This window comes from Sturnira hondurensis, unplaced genomic scaffold (assembly GCF_014824575.4).
Source record: "Sturnira hondurensis isolate 20B ecotype Veracruz unplaced genomic scaffold, ASM1482457v3 Scaffold0016663, whole genome shotgun sequence".
NCBI classification, from domain to species: Eukaryota; Metazoa; Chordata; class Mammalia; order Chiroptera; family Phyllostomidae; genus Sturnira; species Sturnira hondurensis.
Genome location: NW_028089294.1, coordinates 14,078,578 through 14,099,250, shown reverse-complemented (window position 1 = coordinate 14,099,250; position 20,673 = coordinate 14,078,578). Strand labels below are relative to the sequence as shown.

Genomic DNA, 20,673 nt, shown 5'->3' with positions numbered 1-20,673 from the left:
GAAGGTGTTAAACAAATGTTTCTTCTCATGCTATGAGTAGTTTAAACATTGCATTTACATGTTTCATGGCTTAAGCAAATCCCATTCTATACAGAGATATCTGAGATATTTTTAAAACCCAGAAAACATTCTGTTCACCCCAGCTACAGGAGAAATTTTTCTTTAGCTACTAAAAATGACAATTTTGTGGCATTAAGTAAGTCAGATTCCTCATTTAGACTCTCAGAGTCCCTATCTAAAAATGATAAAGACTCTAACACTAAAGTTCCTCCAAGCTCTAACATGCTACTATTTTACTGAATAGATACCATATGTAGAGATAAAGTAGATAAATTCAGATACACACCAGAACATAAAAATACATATTTAAGTAAAAACACGTAATAAAGGAAGATACATATGCTAAATATAAACAATAAGATCTTTCATTCTAAAATGTACTGATAGAGATTGATACAAATGTATAGATTCAAATACGTATGGTTAAGATTCAATTATAGTGCATATATAATCAAGGAAAATGAATCAAAAGTTTGCACATTTGATTATAAATGTAGTAAATCACCATCTGAAAAAATGAAGAGGCTCATTGAAAACACAAATGAAAATGACATTAATGCAGTAATTTTCAACTCGTGTGCCACAGCACACTGGTATGCCCCAAGAATATTTTGAACGTGCAGTACCTGACTATTTAATCAAGGGCACTGACCTCTTTTCCCTTAGATTGTTGAATTAAAAAAAATTGACAACAGGCAACCCAACGACAGCCATCTAGTGTGAATGAATCAAAATTGTATGCTTTTTTGTCAGATGGGCAAATAATATATTTTTGGTGTGCCACAGAATACAGTAATTAGTAATTTAGTTTATGTGTGCCGTGAGATGAAAAAGGTTGAAAATTGCTGCACTACTCTATCCCTATCCACCGTCCCCTGGGTGTAGCCAAGAATGACTCCTCCTTCCCTCTCATGCCTAAAGACCCTGCCCCACTGAGAAATCACCCACCCCTTTGAGTTAACTATTCCTGCCATCAAAGCAGATTATGGCCACTGACCAAGCCTGCAGCCCATCTACTCACTTCTCACTTCCTCTCACAATGGTGTCCCAGAGCTGGTCCACCTAACTAGCTCCACCTCTTAAGTCACATTGCCTGCTGTTCCAGCCAGGGCTGAAACTGGAATCAGACTGACCCGGTGACTAGAGGCAAGTCAAAGCCTCTGAGCCTTCATTCCCATAGCTATAAAAGAAAAAGTCCAAATGTCACCAGATTTTCAGGGGGGTTAAATGTGACATCAGTGAAAGTTCCCAGTACATGGTACACTTAGGAAACTCCAGCGAGAAGCCTTCTTTCTGACGAGGGAGTAACACTCATCTCTTGGCCGTGGAAACACTGGCCTTCCCAACCAGTATGGGTTGTAACAGAAGCAACCACTACTGGAAGTCCCCCAATGTTAGTAAAGTTGTTCATTTTCTGGGAGGTTTGTTCAAACCTGGACTGGAATACGAGGTGCCCTCACAATCTTTTTTTTTTTTTTTTTTTTTTTTAGCAANACACAACTTTTTTTTTTTTTTTTTTTTTTTTTTAGCAACTAGAAAGTTGCTTTTGGAGCCAAACAGGAAACTGTTGTGCTGATGGTTGACCAGGCTGTCCTGGAAAACTAGAGGATAAAAAGTAGGATGAGGCTAGGCATTGAGGGTGCAGGGTTCTAAAGGATTCTTGCACAGGAAGGAGATGAAAAAAGTAGGTTCTTACACAGTATGATAGCTTTCAAGGAAAAATCAGAGCGAGAAAGGGACAGATATGAATAGGTACCTGGGCTAAGAATCATAAGCTCCAGGATCAAGTACTAGTTTTGCTATTAAGTCAATGCAATTTAACCTTCCTGGATCTCAATTTCCTCAGCTGCAGAATGAATGAGATGAAAAGTAATTGTATTTTTTTAAGTTACCAGCACATATGCTCACTCTCTTTTATTCCTCCTGCCCTTACGTCCCCTATCTTTTGGTTTGGAAACAATTCCTTCCTGGCAACCAAAACCCTAAACACCATGAACTATCCTCAGTACACCCCCTGCCCCTTACTGGATCAGGGGTTTCAGACCCTCCCTCACTCTCTAAGCTGCCCACCCAGCCTTTGTTAGGGCCCAAGACTGCCTGTGAATTAGAACTAGAACTGTATTCATGCCTATTACTCAGGGTGGTGGAAAACCGGTAGATATTTTCTGCATGCCAAATTAGAACCCTCTATGGCTTTTTCCCCATAAAACTCTATTGTAATTCCCCATATTACCATGGAGACTCTTCTACAGTTACATTAAGAATTACATTGATTTTGCAGATGGATCTGGGAATTTAAGCACCATTTGTACCACAATCTCTGTGGGAAAATATAGTCTGTGTTCCAAACAATTGACCTTTTGGAATTGATCCAGTTCCTAAGCTGGGGACGGCATGTACAATATTACGTTACATTTTGGGTTTCATTTGTGTGTTCTAGAATCAAAGGCTTCTTAGAGCTGGAAGAAACTTTGGAGATGATTTATTAATGGAGTAATTTTGTAGGTAATAGAGCCAAGGTTCAGAAAGACAGAGATTTGGTCTCCTACCTCTAAGCCAATACTTTTCCCAATATCAAAATCATTCTGTGCTCATTCCTTCATGTAATCATTAAGCCACTTGGGAAGGTTATGTCTTCCTCAGCATGAAATCAAACATACTAAGTGTTTCATAAATACTTAATTGGTTCATTATTCACTTTGCTTTCGAGGTCTATTCACTGTAAGATTTCCTTAAATAACAAGTACCATTAGGGCACTTCAATTAAGAATTTGGTTATAATAGACTGACTTTGGTTTAAATCAAGCCTTGCATGGTAATTCATAAATATTCTATTTAACCAGCATTTCCTCTGTAAAAGGACCTGGCGGTGCTGGATGTCATTCCAGTAAGTATTTTCCACATCTCAGACCCATTTGGGTTTAGTTTAGAAGGTACGTGCCATTAATTTTAATGTGGTCTTAGATGAGAGCTGCTCATTTTATAACTACATTAGAAGACCTAATAATGCTTTGTTTTATTTACCAAAACCAATCCTACATTAGCAGACTTAATAATGCTTTATTTACCAAAACCAATTGAAACCGAGACTTACGAAACCATTCAGAAGTAAACCTCCAATTGAAAAGGTGCCTCGAGCATGATTTGTATATGCCTCACGAGAAGAGCAAACACCATTACAAATAAATTAAATTGTTTTATTTGAAACAGTTTCGTATTTTGTACACCTTTCTTCACTAATACACCCATTTAGTTACTTCCTCGAATCCTGTTTGAGCAGAGTAGGGAAGCACTAAAGAGAAACAATCTCATATATATAGATGGCACAGTTTTACATAAGACAGCTGGCACTGTAATCAAATTACAAGGGAAAGAAGGGCCACCCACCACCTCTTCAAAAACTAAATAGTCCTCCTTTGTAGTGGCTGCCCATCCAACCTTAATTGTCTTAGAGTTTATTCCTTCAATTACTAGGCACTTATTTTGCGATCATTTTATCTTGGAGGGTAGAGAGTTAGCTTAAGAGACACGACTCCACTGAGAGTTTGTATGGGCCTGTTGGGAGATGGGGGTGGAGGTGCAGGGGAGGGTACTGTATATTGGGCAAGGGTAGGGGAAGAGGCTTTCGGTCATACCTGGCTTTATAACTTTTTTGGACTAAAATAACTGAGAAAATGCCTTATGACTTAGCTGGTAACTTTGTTGCTTAATTTTTCTCTCACCTGTGTATTGAAATGAAACCAAAGCCAAAAAGTCTTAAGGGAAAATCTTGGCCCTGCCCAGGTGTACCTCCTAGGCCTGGCTCTGTATGGAAAAGGGTGGCCTCCTACTGATGCACGTGTCCTTGTCTGGTTTCTCAACATCCTTGACTTGAGCTGACGACAAAAGCCAAAGACATTTGATATACAGGATGGCTGCCCTCGAGGTCTATCTAGTAAAATTCAGAACTTACTGCCACTTAAGACTTATTAAAGACTTGATTAACAGGAGTCATATTTATGGAAAGACAGCCCAATAAATATCCATTCATTCATCTATAAGCTATCTTGGATTAGTCAGGGCAGCAAAGAGCTGTGTATCACTACCACAACCTCCACATTTTGCTATCTAAACCTACTCACTTTCACACTATATTGGCCATTGGCCAATATTGAGAGGTATATAAAATATCCCTATGAAAGTCTGTGCCATGTTTACTAAGAGAAATGAGGCTGCTCTTCACTGTGCAGCCTTCTCTGAGGACACTCCATGGGGTTGTTTCAGTACAGGGATGGCTGGGCTCCTCTGAGCACTGCTCTGCCTTTATCTGAAGGGCACTGACCCGTCCCAGGCATTTCCTGTTAGTAAGTACAAATAAGCTCATGATTTTATTAAGACCCCAAATCATGATTACCAAAGCCCCTTCAATCAGGAAGTGTAATTTTCCTCCACGGACATTTCTGGAATTAACCAAGGATTCGACACACGTGACGCAAGTCTCCCTAAGCCCAGTGATGTGCTGGTAAATCTTTAACAACCAGCTCTCCTATGGAAAAAGCAACAGATTTGTATCATTTGCTAATTTCCTTGTTGTAAGAACTCCCACCATGTTCAATATGATGTCACTAAACATGGAGTTGAAAAAAGATCCATACCAGTGTATCATTATGTGGTATTTCCATCACACAGATACAGATGTAAACAACCTCCAAACTATACATAATAATAAAATGTAGCAACATAAATAGGATGTGATAAATTTTGAGTAATCATTAGCTTTGTTTTTAGTACTGTATAATTTGCTTGTAAGTCTATATAATTTAATTTTTAAATAATAGCTGTGTTTGACAACTGGTTTGCAAAATTCCTGAAAGTTTAACAGCTGGCTCTCATGAGCCAGTGTAAGCTGGCTCCAGCACAGCACTCTCTTAAACGCCGCTGGGTTGGGAGTCCCAGCTAATAGTTTGCCCTTTGGTTTGTTGGATTAACAATTCTAGTCTAACAAACAAGGAACAGGGATCTTAGCCTGATCCCTTTTCTAAGGGCTCATGTCCACTTGTCCAAAAAGAATGGGAGGCAGTTTCCTTCATGTAATCAGAACTACTATATGAGTCCCCTACTATATGAGTCTGCCAGTCTCCAGGCTTGCGTGCTACACAGGGCTGATGTCCTGCACGGTGCCTGGTCCAACCAATGCCTCCTACACCATTGGCAGCCTTCTCCTGGCTCTGCTTCCAAGCTGCAGCCTTAACTGCTGACCTCCACACTGCCCACAGGCCACTGCTCACACTCAGGCCAAGAGCCTCCTCAGTGTCAGTATCGGCCAAGCGAGGCTTCTCTCTGGTGCCCACCTACTCTTGAACCTCATACTGGAACTGCCTCTACCGCAGCTGCCTCAAACAAGTGTAATGCAGTCCGCGTTTCCCGATTAACGGAAACATGAAGGATTGCTTGCAAAGCCCGGGAATGAAGCCAAAAAAAGAAAAGCGAGGCGGGAAGGGCACAACGACTACATCTGTCGAGCGCCAGGGCCTAGCAGCTGGGAAGCGGGAAGGCCGGCGCTACCCACGCGCAACCAACCCCGGGAGCCTCCACTGCAATTCCGCGCAGTGCAAGCGGCCAGGGCGGGCGATGCTACCGCGCGAAGGCTGTGGCGCCGGTGGCCGCGGTGCTGGCGGGAGAACCAAGTCCAGTGCGATTGCGCGGAGGCAGGGGCGGCGAAAAGTGTCCGCGAAGGAGAGCGCCGTGCGCCTGCGCGGGGCTGCGTGGCGCGGTGGCGGGGCTGCGCGGTGCGGAGAGAGTAGCTCCGCGGGTGGGGCTGTCGGCGGCGCTGGTGAGCTTTGCGGAGCTGGGCGGTGCCGAAGAGGGGGACGAGGTGGTGGCCGGGTCTGACGCGGCCCTGTTCGTGGGGGCTCCGCTTGCTTGCTTATTTATTTATTTATTTGTGTGTGCCTCCGAGTGCGCGCTCTCCACTACTTGGTGGGGAGGGGGTGGGGGGAGGGCCCGGGAAAAGGGGGAGCTGGAACCGGGGCGAAACGCCGCGTGACTTGCAGGTGAGGGAACGCAGAGCGGTCGCCGCAGCCTCCGCCGCCGAGAAGCCCTTGTTCCGGCTGCCGGGAAGGAGCGTCTGGTGCCGACAAGATGGCGGACGGGGAGCTGAACGTGGACAGTCTCATCACCCGACTGCTGGAGGGTGAGTGCGGGGCTGGGCCGGCCGCAGGGAGGGGGCGCCTCGCCGAGTCCCCAGTCTCTCTCTGCTGCGGAAACCGGAGGGACCGGCTTTCCCGCCCCGAGGCGGCCTCCTCCTGGGAGGCTAGTTGGCCGGGGTGGGGGGGAGCGGCCTCCGGGAACAGCGCCGGGGGTGAGGCAGAGCTAGAGGGGCTGTGGACGCAGGCTGCCGGGCGAGGCCCGTTGGGTAGGGTCCCCGCGGACTTTCGGGGACCGGCAACTCGCGACGCGCGAGCCTAGGGGTGCGAGGAGCCCAGGAGTGCTGGGTGACCGTTCCCAAGGAGGGTGCCAGGATCCGTGCTCCTCCGCATTGTATGTCCGTGGAAGGTGTATTTCTTCCCTTGTTCTCTTTGTGCAATGCCCTTGGCTGCCTCCGATTCTAGTTCCGGGAGTGATTTTTTTTTAAAAAAACCTTCTGTAGAAGATTGTCTGCGCTGATCTGCTGTTTTATATGATGCTTTAGGACCGACTCTGTTCCAGGAGCGGGTTACCGCGGGACTTGAGTATCTCCCATTTATTATTTTGGTAAAAATATAGTAAAAAGTGTTTGATCAAGTTGAAGATGCACGCAAGAAAAATGGACTATGTAGACACGTTTGCTGAAGGTATTAGCCTTCGGGTTTGAGGATTTAACAGGTTTGAACAGGATTCAGTATCAAACTTAGGGAAGGTCTGTTGTACGGCCACTTGTGTTTTAAAAGGTATTTACAAGTCTTTACAGCCTTTGAAGTTTGCGGATCCTTCAGTTTTTATTGAATAGTTTTATTTTGGGGTGAAGACGGGGAGAGGCCAGGATATTCAGAGTTAATCGCAGTCTTCTCCCGGTGAATCGCTTTACCCTAAAATTTGCGTCATCACTGCTTTGTGGATGTGTAGGGAAAAAATTAAGCCTTAAAAAAAAATTTGAGTCCTTTCTCCCAGAAACCGACGGAAATCTCATATGTGGCAACTCTTACTTGTTTTCAAATCTCCTGAAGGTAATAGATACAGTAAAGCAATACGTACTTATATTCGGAAAAGCATCAGATTGTATGGGGAGGGGCGCTAGTTTCTTTCTTTTTTTTTTTTAAGCCCTTGTCGGTATCTCTTCAGTTCTGTGTACTCGTTGTGAAACAAAGTACAGTATATTCGCTCCAGATGTGAAAGCCTTCCAGCCATCTAAGACTGAGTAAGAAGCGAGTTTCACCAGGAACTCTTATTTACCTTTTTCTTTACTACTAAGTTATTCCTGGGAGGCCCCCTGGTGCCTGCAGTTAGTGTTCACTACTTAAGACTTTGTGGACTTAAGCAGATATGAAAATCTTGCTGAGTGTTGGAGACATTTGCTTTGAAAGAAATTGTATTTAGTAATTGTGTTGTTGTAAGAGAGAAATATAACTATTCTAAAAATATAATATCTTGTTAACTTTGGGGGAAGATTAGGCCCATAGTGGTTTTTATACTTTTTAAATTTGGCTTATAAATTTAATTATTTAAAAATCTGATGTTTGTATCTCAATTTCTTAGCTTTTGTTTTCCATGTATATATTTATTTTATAGGCATAAAACACAGTAGGCTTACCTGTTTTAAAGTGTTTGATCTGGAGCCTTTTAAGTCAAATGCATCTTTTTATGATTATAGATACTTCAGAATCTTTACTAGTGGGAAAAAATATGGTGTGAAAAATAGAAATGAATGCTTCCTTTTTTTATGAATTCAAACGAAATGTTTGGTTCTGGTTTTAACCGATCATTTTTCCTTTTATTGATGATACCTCTAGTCCAGACATTTTCCCCTTTTAAATTAGCGAACTTTTATGGACGGACCTGCATTGTGCCAGTCACTGGGAATTCAAAGACAAGACACAGGCTGTTCGCTCAAGGAACTCCCAATATAAATAAGTGATTTGGGGGCTCTTTTAACCTCCTGTCTTTTCTTATGTTCAACACACCTATCAGTAAAAAGTTTCATTACTTCTTAATCTAGAGAATTATGTTTAGTTTGACAGTACCTCCTGAGATTCTTAAATTCTCCAGGCTCCTCCTCTCCCATCCCCTTCCAAAATCTAGACTCATTTAATGACATCCAAAACAGACTTGGATTTTCTAATCAGTAATTATTTTTGCCTTCAAATAAAACATTTTGTACTTTTTTGCCCCAGTGAAGTCACTTTCTAGTTAAATATAACTCAAGTTTAAGTGGTGGTATTTTGTAAAAGCTGCCCAGCAGAATAGTTACTTTTTAAAAAAATTACATTAACATACAAGTTAAATTTGGCACAGTTTCTCTACATGGGTAAGGGTGGGGAATCAGCAGGGCTCCATCCCATTTTAAAATGTTGATTAGAGTTCCATAATATTCTTGATTCTTGGTTCTTTTTTTATTATATTAAATTGCAAATTAACTATAAAACTTTAGTAACTATATTTCAAGTTTTGCTTTGTATTTTTCTTTCTGGGTGGATGTATCATTGATGCCATATTTACAAAGTGCCTAGAGCAATTTTTAAATTTTATTATTCAGTGCAAAATAGTGTACCGACTTACTGTTTGGATAGTGCATATTTCTTCAGTTATATTTTCTTGGGTTAAATTTTACTTAGAAGTATAAGCCACTGTGCCCCCAGTAGTGACCCTGCTACCACATTCTTGTGGCTTATTGCAGTGCTTTTGACTGATAATTTAAATTGCAGCTAGTTCCTATGCAGATCCTGAGAAATCTTTGATATCAGTAGTTCCAAAGAGTTAGGGTGGCAGTGGAAGTATGGCACAAAAGTATAGCAAAATAAGTTCATAGTTTATTCAAACTATAAATGGTGAGTTTATTTTGCAGGAGGTGAAATGGGATGAGTAGAATCTGATGTTATGGGAAGAGGTTAAGTATGGAAGGCTGCTTTCCTCCAGCTAAGGTAGTACTAGGTCTCTTGCCAGCACAGACTTGATCCAGATGTTTAAAAAGTGGACTGTACTAGTTAATAATAATTAACATGTGTTTGTTATGTATATATCAGATACCTGATTATATATGTCATATATTGTGTATATATCATAGATGTGTAAAACTGTTCTGAGATTTGCTTTTTTTCCTGATTGTGAAAGTATTCTTTCAGAAAATTTGTGAAACAGAAAAGTGTAATTGGGGAAAAAACCCAAGTCCTGTAATTCCACAATGGAGAGACAGGTCTTTTTGAAATTTTGGTATATTTTTGTTCACATACTTTATGCTATTAGAATATTATTTTAATAGCTTTGTGGGTTAATTTTCCAAGTATTATATCATGAATATTTCTCATCATTGCAAATGTCTTAAGAAATATTTCAAAATCTACTTGCTGTATGATAGAAAGGTTTTCTTAAAGTTTTTTTCTTTGACTTGGCCACAGAGTTAAGCTTGAATATTGCAACATGAATTGTAGACTGTTAGCTCTGTATACACTTCTGTGGTAGAATATGATTGTATTTATACTTTTGGCCCACCAGTAGCTTTATGAAAATTTTGGGTTTTCAAATGCATTTTTCACTTTGTCTCAACCTGTCAAATGTCTGATTTTGTGGAATTGCTGTGATCATTCAGTATACAGTTCCCTTTCCTTTCTTGTGGGTCATGTACTATTAAAATTTACTTAGACTGACAGACTAAGCAAGTAGGAAATTTTCCTCTTATATGTTCTTTTGAAAGTTAATAAAAGAATGCATTTGAAAAATAAAATGTATTAATGAAACCACATTAAAGTTTCCTTTTTAAATTAGTTTTATTTAGATGTGATTCATATAACATACAGTTCACCTGTGTGAATTGTATAATTCAGTGATTTTTCGTATATTAGGAGGTGTACAACTGTCAGCACAGTCACCTTTAGAACGTTTTCTCAGCTCCCACCCTGAAACACAACTCTTGTTCCCCTGCCGCTTCCCTCCTCCCCTACACCAGGCAGCCACTAAGTCTATTTTCTGTCTGGAGTTTGCCTGTTCTTGACATTTGATATAAATGAAGTTGTATAATATGTGGTCTTTTATGATTGACTTCTTTTAATGTTTTTACAGTTTACTCATGTTGGAACATATGTCAGTACTTCATTTTCTTTATGGCTGAATAATATAAAAATAACATTTCATTCATCACTTGAGTTGCTTTTATTTATTTATTTTTGGCTATTGTCAAAAATACTGCTATGAATATTTGTGTACAAGTTTTCCTGTGGGTATATTTTCAGTTCCCTTGGATATGTGTGTGTGTTTATATAATAAATATAACTAGAAGTGGGATTGCTGCATCTTATGGTAACTGCATGTTTAACCTTTTGAGGAACTGCCAGACTGTTTAAAGCCTTTTTTTCTGATTAAATTCTTTAATTATGACCTTGCAGTCGAAAGGTTGGGCAGTTTGAAGGAAGTGCTAGTTTGGTCCTTGCAGCCTCAATTTCTATGGGGGAAAGTGTACAGGTGCAAAGCCAGGTTTGTTAGAAAAAAGCAGGTTGGGGAGCAGGGGAAATCACCTGGGAGATACTTTCTTCTTTTCCTTACTCTTGGCTGAGAGGCTAGAGGAGGCATAAGATGCCCCATTTTTTAAAACTGATTCAAAAATTAGGTTTGTTTGTTTTCTCATGAGTTCCTGCAGGTGAGGGAAAGTTTGACAGTTTAAAGAAGGAGCCTAGAAGTGTTTCTGTTTTGTTAATGGGGAGAGCTAGGGCTCTCTGGTAAATATCTAAATCCAAGATTAGGATTCATTGGGATTTAGAAATCTGTTTACATTTGAGTCTAGAGACAGGATTATATTAAGATTTCGGATTAGTGAAAAAGATAGTAAATTGTATCTGGTAGGTTTTTTTTCTCTCATCTCTGTTAAAGAGTATCCATTCCAAAGGCAGGCATTCTTAAACAACTTGAATACATGTAAATAATGTAAGTTCATAAGAATGTCAAGCTATTCAGAAATAACTAAAGTAAGTGTTTCTGAAACAGGTTATCATAGAAGTCTTAGGACATAGGGATGCGGGGAGAAATGGTTTGTAGATGTCAGTAGGCTTAGCAGTAGTGTGGTGGTGAGAACAGGGATTCTCAGTCCAATCTCCTAGGATTAATTTTTCGAGGAAACAAATTTATACCTTCAGGCAGCGATCACTGCTCCTCTAGCTGCTGTAAATAGCCATTTCAAGGCTTACCCTTCCTGGAAAGTAGAGGATCAGAGAAGATAGGAGGAAGAGATCTCTCCGGCACAGTTCTTTTTGTGCACCTTCCATCTGCTCCCCCCAAGACTGAACTGGATTGTTTTTGAAGTCTTGGTTATTAGTGGGTGAAATGTGATTGTTTTTATACATTATTCTCTAAAATATACCGTGCAACCAGACTTTCCATCTATTGGATAAATGAAAATGCTTTAATGGAAATAACATCTTTATTCCACAATTAGGGGTAGAAGACTAAAAGTGCAGAAATTAATTCTGAAGGTAAATAAGTGTAAATAATCAGTAGCCAGTCTTTTCCTAGTTTGATAGACGAATTCAGTTTGTGGTCTGGGTGGGTACTTGTCGTACAATAGAAGAAGTAGTAAAAGGACAGTGAGAGTTGTCCTTTGTCCTGCCTCTGCACAATTCACATTGTGATTTTGTGAGAGTATATATAACCTTCCCAAAAATCACTGGCCTCAGAGCTCTCCCTTCCCAAATTTACCTGCATTGGTACAAGGACAAGGAGAGAGGTATTTATATCATGTGCATAATCTAGTGGGAACATTGCTTTGGGGTCTTCATTTTTGCTGGCATTATATAATTTGGAAGTTTTGAAACACTTTATTTCATTATAAAGGAGTTTTATCCCCAGAATGTTCATCAGAATATCCCCGAGTTCCCAACCAGTCAATTATGGGGTGACCAAAACATTTTTCTTGGCTTTTTGTACTTACCTAACATTATTTTTACTTTTTCCCCTAATCCTATCCCCCATGTTCAAGATTTAGAGAAATCGAAGTTACTTTTCCTTGTAAAAGAGGTTTAAGGACATCTATTATATAATTGTGGGTATTCTTTAATATTATACCCCCAAAATCAACAAGTAGTAATTTCTTAACAGCTAATTGTGATGTGGAATCTAACGTATCAGTGAATTTTTTTCTTACATTAAAATTCATTGCTCTTATCTTGCACTTTAAGTGGATCTTACACATGACTTTGTAACATACATTGGTCATTTAGAGAACACTGGTTAATGCTAAGTTGTGCAGATGTTCAAATGTTGACATACCTTATACAACATCAAAAAATTCCATTTGTTGATGTTGCAGTAAAATATTATAAGAGTCCTTAAGTGTGGAAAAACTGTCACATTCATGATGCTGGATACAAGGTTTCCAAAATTTTAAATTTCACTGGAAAGTTTGAGTCATCATTAGCAACAAATGCTGTCAATTTTTGTTGAAATGACAGGCACTTTTCTTTTTAAGAGTATCTGAATAACCATAGTTTGTCAGTTGTGCTTTCTAGTAAAAAAAGATGTTTTGTTAAAAAAAAAAAAGGCTAGATCAGCTTAGAACTAAACCAGTCGCATGAGTGCTCTTCTAGGAGACAACCATTGTACTTTGGTGTGCAGCAGAAATGCTTTATGGGTACTTTCTGTTTCACCATACAGAAGAGTATTAAAAGATGTATACTCAGTGGTGGAGATTAATAAATTGATTGTTTTTACTGCTTCATCAAGGCCATTCTTAATGACACTGGGCTTCTCTGTGTTTCACTGTAAATGCATGGCTATAAGTACACCATGGTGGGCACCACTGATTCAGTGCTAAGTGTGTGCTAAGGTGCTGGCAGTTTTACCAGCCACTGTTTTTACACCATGCAGATGTCCACAGTGAGAAAGGAATCGCACTCTGGGAACCACAGGGCTCTGGCACGCCTTCCTCTCCCCCTGAATTGTCTAGCCCTCACCTATATGTTACTTTACATTTTCTCAGTACCTGTTTACCTTGTCCCTGGGATGATTTTTAAAGATGATTCATAGACCCCTTTGAGAATTCATGAAAGCCATGGGTTGCCTCAGAAAAATGTATATGTTCTTGTACATACACAATATCATAGACGTTTGTTGGTGTTATACAGGGCTCCTGAAGGCCATCTGTAGGCTCTGAAACCACATTAGTCATTCCTATCAGACTTAAAGTAAATTGAAATTATGGCATCTGCCTAATTCTTCACTTAAAACTAAAAGTCCACGTTATAGCCAGTTATAAAAATTATACATTCCTTTTTGTGGCTTAAAGGCAGACTTATGTGCAAAATACAGGCTAGGCAAAAGTAGGTTTAAACTTGTGAGTATGCGAAAGTTTATTCTTGTATTTTTTGTTTTTTTGTGTTCATTTTGTTTTTTTTTAGATTCAGTTGCTTATAGATATGTATTTATTACCATTTTACTCATATTTTTGTTTTTCCCCTAATTTTTTATTGACACTTACAAATGTCCCTGTTTCCCCCAGCCCTCCTCCCCTGCCACACCCCCTACCCTCTGGCAGTCAACACACAGTTCGTGTTCATGGGTTATGCATATATGTTTTGGCTAATCCCTCCCCCTTCTTTAATTCACTCTCTCCCACCTCCCTCCCCTAATATTTTTTAAATCTTTTTTTAGAGATTTTATTCATTTATTTTTAGAGGGGAAGGGAAGGAGAGATGGAGAGAAATATCAAGGTATGGTTGCCTCTCATGTGTCCCCCGCTGGGAACTGGCCTGCAACCCAGGAATGTGCCCTGACTGGGAATCAAACCGCAATCGTCTGGTTCGCAGGCCTGTGCTCAATCCACTGAGCTACACCAGCCAGGGCTTTAATCTTTTTCTTTTTCTTAAAGAAGACCCTCTGACATTTCATGTAATACTAGTTTGGTGGTGATGAAATCCTTACAGCTTTTTCTTGTCTGGGGAGCTCTTTGTATGTTCTTCAATTCTAAATGATAGTTTTGCTGCATAGAGTAATCTTGGTTATAGGTTATTCTCATTATCATTAATTATTGTATTTTCCATACAAACAACCGTAAATCTACTTTTGTCACAGCATGTATGTTGCAGTTGATATTTCATTGTACAGAAAGATTTAGGAAATGTGGGAAACCTGGATTTAAGTGAACTTTGCTGTTGATTAATCTTTATTAGGGTAGAGGTGGGGTATACCAAACTGAAATTAAAGTTTTGAAGATTAATGAGGATTACTAAGATTTCATGGAACAGACATGATAGTGGAATTAGTTCCTTTTTTCTTGGCATCCTTTCTGTTTCAGAGAAGGCAGGTATTAATAAGAACTTGATGGAGGAAAGAGCAGGTGCTTCTTGAAAGATAAAATTTAGTATACACATAACACACATATATATAGCATACACCATTTGTAATTTAAAAGACAAACCTGCATTGAAAACATTTTCACATGAATTCAAAATTTGAAGTATAATGATTGAGTACAATTTTCTTTGTAATCCTGAGAAGAGGGGAGTTCTTGGGGAGGAAGATACCATTTTGCTTAATCAAGGTTCAGTTGCTATTCTATAGCAGAATCAATCCAAGTGTTCATCTGTTGATGCATTTTATCTAGGAAGATGTCTTTTAACACAGGTACTGCCAAATACTGATAACCTGTCCACAAGCATATGACTTTAGCTAAGTGGTTTAGTCATCCACTTGGGGGGCAGTCATAGAATTCTATTAGCCTTCTCTTGATATTTGCTTGCCAGCATGTCATTACATTGCAGATTAATCAATTCCAGGAGAGGATTAGGCCAAAGCTTCTCATCTGCACAATTAAATAGCTTTTGATGTATTTTGCACTAACAGTTGTGTCTGAAGAATGCTGTTAGAACTGTGGCTTGAGTTTAGAAAACATCTCATGCAAATCAGTGAGGGAGTGAAGATCTCACTTGTTTTAACTTTGACAGCACTAGAAGTGTATAAAGTAACTTGACATTTGCTTGTGATTCAAGCAACATTAGTTGTCAGAATGACTTAATCACAGCATGTTTCAGTAAATTTTTTTTTGGCGGGGGACTTTATAATTTTAGGAATCATTAAGAAACACTACTGAGTTTGCAGCAAAATCTAATTTATAAAACTACTCAGTGTTTGATAGTGATTGAAGTTGATTTTTCTTTATAAAAATGTCAGTACTGGCCCTGAACTCAAAAAGAAAAGTCACAATAAAACTTTATCACTACTAAGCCATTGAACTGCTATGTGGTAGATAGAGCAGTTCAGGATAGTCAGCTTTTATTTTTTGACAGACTCATGAAACTGAAAGTGCTTAAGTTCACGAGAGCTGATGAACTTCACCCTTGATTACCACTTCAATAATACATAACTGATTACAACGTTTTTCTGATGAATAATGGCTGCATAGACTTCAAACACTTAAATTTCCACAAGCTCCGTAAAACTGTCCAACTAGGTCTTTTTCTGCTCCTTGTATTTTTATCACCATCGGTATTTTTCCCCCCACAGCTTCTTTGAAAATAGTCTTACCTGTATTTGTTCTACACCAGCTATTTATAGAGGCTAACTCCTATCCACTTCCTATTCACTGTTCTCTCCTCAAAAAGCAGCAACTAAGTATTGATAAGACCTGTAAACTCAGAATAGCCTAGGAAAACCACTCACAGTCATTTGTATTGCTTTTTTGACTGATTATTGATGTTGCTTCCAATGCCCTCAACTGTTTTTTACAGAAAGTCTAATAGTCCTAAGCAAGATTATTGTCTCAAGACATATTTATTTGGCTTTTCCAGTCAAATATGATTTGATTAATTTGCCGTTAGTAAATGGTTTTCCTCACCTGCTAAGATATGAATCAGTTGAAAACGTACTTTGATTGCAGCCTTTTTTATTTTTGTGAAGAAATTCTGCTGGGGTGAGATTCCATTCATATTTTTAAATTTTTTCTTGACTCACTTTCCTCTGAATTGGGAATGTTGTGATGAACATATATTCTTGTAACACAGCTGTAATGTCACAACTACAATGCCCAGCCACCTAATTCAGTAACAGAATAATCCACACTCTGCTGTGCCTTAAAAGCACGACACTCACATTCCACTTACATTGCTTTGACATGATGAATATGCACTGGTAATAAAAGTAAAATAAAATGTGGTACAGCAATAAGCACAGCACTCGAGACACTGTTGAGTTACAACTGCATCTCTGCGATTTATGGTACACTGGGAAGAAGTGCCAAGTGATGAGAATGCCCCATGTGGTCTTTGTCATATAATTTTTATGTCACAAAGTATTGGTCTTTTTACCCCCAACGACTTAAAAAACTGTGAAAACACAAGTTGTGGAAAAACAGGCATTGGGCCCTTAAGCATGCCCAAAAGGTTGCAGCACCCAGTCAGGGTGCTCGTACAGGAGGCAACTGATCAAGGTTTTGTTCTCACATTGGTATTTCTCTCTCTCTCTCTCTCTCTAAAATAGGTAAAAACATATCCTTGGGTGAGAATTTTAAAAAAAAACACACACACACAAAATGGGGCCAAATTTGACCCTCAGGTATTAGTGTTTTCCCCCTTTTCTGATGTAAATATGTGCATAAAAAGTAACTTATCAGGAATCAGGAGACTGGTACTTTTACCAAAGTTTTGTGACTGATTCAGTTAGGTAAAATACAGGGTTGGGACCCACATTGTCTGGTCCTTGGCAAAGTATTCCTCTAAATTCTTTAGGTAACTGAATTTATGGTGTGTACCCAACAGTTCTTGAAGAGTGTCCAACACAGGAAGTGTTTGTTTTGATCTTTGAGGGACAGGAAGCACCAGTGAGCTCACCAGTCATTCTGGCTTTTTTCCTGAGAGCATAGAGGAATGGACCCCAAGCATAAAGTCATACAGTCTTAACTGACATAGAAGAGAGGAGAAAGTCTGGGGCATTAAAATGGTTGAAATTTAAATCCAAAAGAGGCAAAATCCACATAGATTCTGACTTTAAAATCTGCAGTCAGGTTCCCCTAAAGTCATTAGTTGACTTCTAAGGTATATATATATGTGCGATAGAAAATTCTAAGACAGTAGCTGGGAGGCTAAAGATCTGAACAGAGATTCCACCATCTCCCCAGTACCAGATTACCAAAAGTTGACGTTCAGACTCTGTCTGCCAAGTCAGCGGGGCCGTATTACACCTTGAGTTTTCCATTGCGATCTCAGGGCCACTCCCTAAGAATGAAGGCAAAATTGAAATAGATCAACCCTGAAAAAAATGTGGGTGCCATTGGCACTCTGCTGCTAAAAGGAAGCAACTGTGGAGGAAGATACTGTTTAGAGCTTCTACAGTTTTTCATCCATAATCAAATATTTTACCCAGGATATACTAACAGGATTAATTGACCAAAAACCAAGGGGTGGGGGCTGGAGGGACAAATCCACAGATAATTTGGATGTTAGAGTTTTCACACAGAGGCTTTAAAATAACTGATTCAATGTACTCAGAATAAAGAGGAAAAGAGAAAAATTTTTATCAGACCTGGAAACACTACAACTAAAAAAATACATTAACATTTAAACTTTGGTAATTATGCAGTGCTGAGAGAGGAAAACAAGAAGGTGAAATACAAGAAGAAATTGTAAGACAGTGGAAAGGTTTAACATATACAGAGGGAGTCCTAGAAGGAGAGCCATGAGATATAAAAAATGATGACTAAGAATTTTCCAAAACTGAGAAAGATACCCAAACACAGATTAAAGATCATCTGTGAATTTCAAGCAGGAAAAATACAAATAAAGCCATAGTGAGACCCATCATAGACCTAACTGCTAAAAGTCAAAGAAAAAGCAAATCTTAAAAGCTACCAGAGGAAAGAAATCATCAAGGAATGGTTGATATATTTCCTAAAACTACAGAAGCCAGATATCACTAGGATGAGCTCTTAAAGTGCGAGGGAAAAAAAGAAGAATGCTAACCTCTGATTCTAAATTCAGGGAGCATTCATATCTTTCACAAGTGAAGGCAAAGTAAAGACAAAAGAAATTTATATATAATAGACATCACTGGAAAATGCAAAGGGAAGTTCATATTGAAAGAAAATGATCCCAAATAAAAGCATAGAACTGCAGAAGGAAATGAACAACAATGAGGGTTAATGCATGTAAATATAAATTTTCTTCAAAATAATTTCTGCTTGTGGGGTTTAAAATTTGTGGAAGCAATACTATATGATAACTGTAGAACAGAAGGCTGGAGATGGTAGATCAGTCAAAAGTTACTTGTTATCTCTACAGTAACAACCAAAAGAAAAAGAATATATAACTAAAAAGCTAATAGGGGAGAAAATGGAATAATAAAAAGTCATTCATTTCATTTCTCTAAAGAAATGCAAGAAAAGAGAAATAAAGAACAAATGAGACAAAACAAAGGACAGGGTGGTAGACTTCAACTCAGCCGTCAGTAATTATAATAAATGTAAAAGGAACAGGCATTCAAGACAGCTCAGAAGACATAACCTGTATACTGTCTACAAGGGGCATTTAATTCTAAGGGCACAGATGAGTAAGTAAAGGAATGGTAAAAATATATCACATGTAAATGAACTAAAAGAAACCTGAGTTGGCTATATAGTAATGTCAAAAGAGTATAAGACAAAAAGTATTGTTAGAGATAAAAAAGGGAATTATATAATATTAAGAGAATAAAGTTTAGCAGGAAGATACAATTATCTTAAAATTTTTAGGTATTTAATAATACAGGTCTAAAACACACAAAAAGTTGGTAGAACCAAAAAGTTAAAATAGAGCCACAACCACAGTAGATTAATGCACTTTCTTAGTAACTAATAGAACAAACAAAAAATTTAACACGATCAACTTGACCTAATTGACACATATACAGAACACGCTACCCAACAACTACAGGATATACAGTTGACTCTCAAACGCTGTGGGGGTTGAAGTGCAGTCAAAAATCCATGTATAACTTTTGACTCCTCTCAGATTTAACTACCCTCTGTACCCATGGGGAATTGGGTTTAAGACCCCCTGCAGATACCAAAATTCACAAATGCCCAAGTCCCCTATATAAAATAGCATAAATTGATGTGTATAGTCAGTCCCCTGCATCTGTGGACTCTCAACTGTAGGTTGAAAATAGTACTAATTCTGGGTGAGAATAGTACTAATAGGTATTAATTTTGGGGTGAGGGAAAACAGCATATAAAGTAGGCCCGAGCAGTTCAAAACTGTGTTCAGTTCAAGGGTCAACTGTAGGTGCTTTTAAAACACATATGGAACACTTATTAAAGTATGCCATACACTATACGTAATAAAGCAAATCTCAGTAAATATGAAAGAAATGAGATCTCAGTGTTCTCTGACTTAAGTGATGATAAGCTAGAAATTAGTAGCAGATAACTAGAAAAATCCTCAAATATTTAGAAATTAAACTGTACTTTTACATATCTTATTGGCTAAAAAAGAAATAGCAATGAAAATTCTAACATTTGTTGACCCAAATAATGAATATAGGTGTCAAAACTTGTGCAACTGCAACTAAAAGCAGTGCTTACAGTGATAATGTAGAGCTTTAGTGTATGTATTAGTAAAAAAATAGAGGCTGAACATTAAGCTTCTATTTCAAGATAATAGAAGAATAAGCAAATTATAATTGAAATAGAAGGAAAATATAAAATTAAGAGCTGAGCCCTGGCTGGTGTGTATTCAGTTCATTGGATTGAATACTGGCCTGCGAACCAGAGGATTGCTGGTTCAATTCCCAGTCAGGGCACATGCCTGGGTTGCAGGCCAGGTTGTGCTTGAGAGGCAACCACACAGTGAGGTTCTCTCTACCTTTCTATCTCTCTCCCTTCCCCTCTCTAAAAATAAATACAATCTTTTTTAAAAAGCTGAAATCAAAAAGCAGATGTATGATTCACGAAAGTGATATTGAAAAATTTGAAAATTGATAAATCCCTAGAAAGACTGATAATATAAAAAATAGAAAACACCCAAGAAAGATACAGGAGACATCACTATTAAAGGGGAGACTAAAGAGGTGGAATAAATGCAATGGTGTAATCCTGGATTGAATTCTGTACTAGAAGGGAAGAAAACGCTGTAAAGGGCATGAATAAACTTAAGAATGTAATTTATTCTTAGATTTGTATCATTAAGTTCCCTGAATTTGATAACTTGTATTAATACTAGGATTATATAAGAGGATATTCTTATAAAATCTACACTGTCATTTTTAAAAGATATTTAATTTTAGAGAGAGGGCAAGGGAGGGAGAAGGCGAGGGAGAGAAACCTCAATATGTGAGAGAAACATCAATAGGCTACCATTTGCGTGCCCCCAACAGGGGACCTGACCCGCAACCCAGGCCTGTGCCCTGACTGGGAATCAATCCAGTAACCTTCAGGTTTGCAGCATGATTCCCAACCCACTGAGCCATGTCAGGGCTATACTGATATGTGGA

General features: G+C 38.8%; 1 protein-coding gene across 1 annotated transcript in view; it reads left to right on the top strand.

The window, feature by feature from the left end:
• Positions 1–5,765: 5,765 nt before the first annotated feature.
• Positions 5,766–20,673, top strand: part of PPP1CB (protein phosphatase 1 catalytic subunit beta) — a 39,719-nt gene continuing 24,811 nt past the window's right edge. Inside the window, exons 1-2 of the mRNA XM_037066660.1 lie at positions 5,766–5,872; positions 6,093–6,232. Coding sequence (XP_036922555.1) covers positions 6,181–6,232 — 52 coding nt within the window. The 5' untranslated portion in view covers positions 5,766–5,872; positions 6,093–6,180. The remainder of the gene's footprint in view (positions 5,873–6,092; positions 6,233–20,673) is intronic.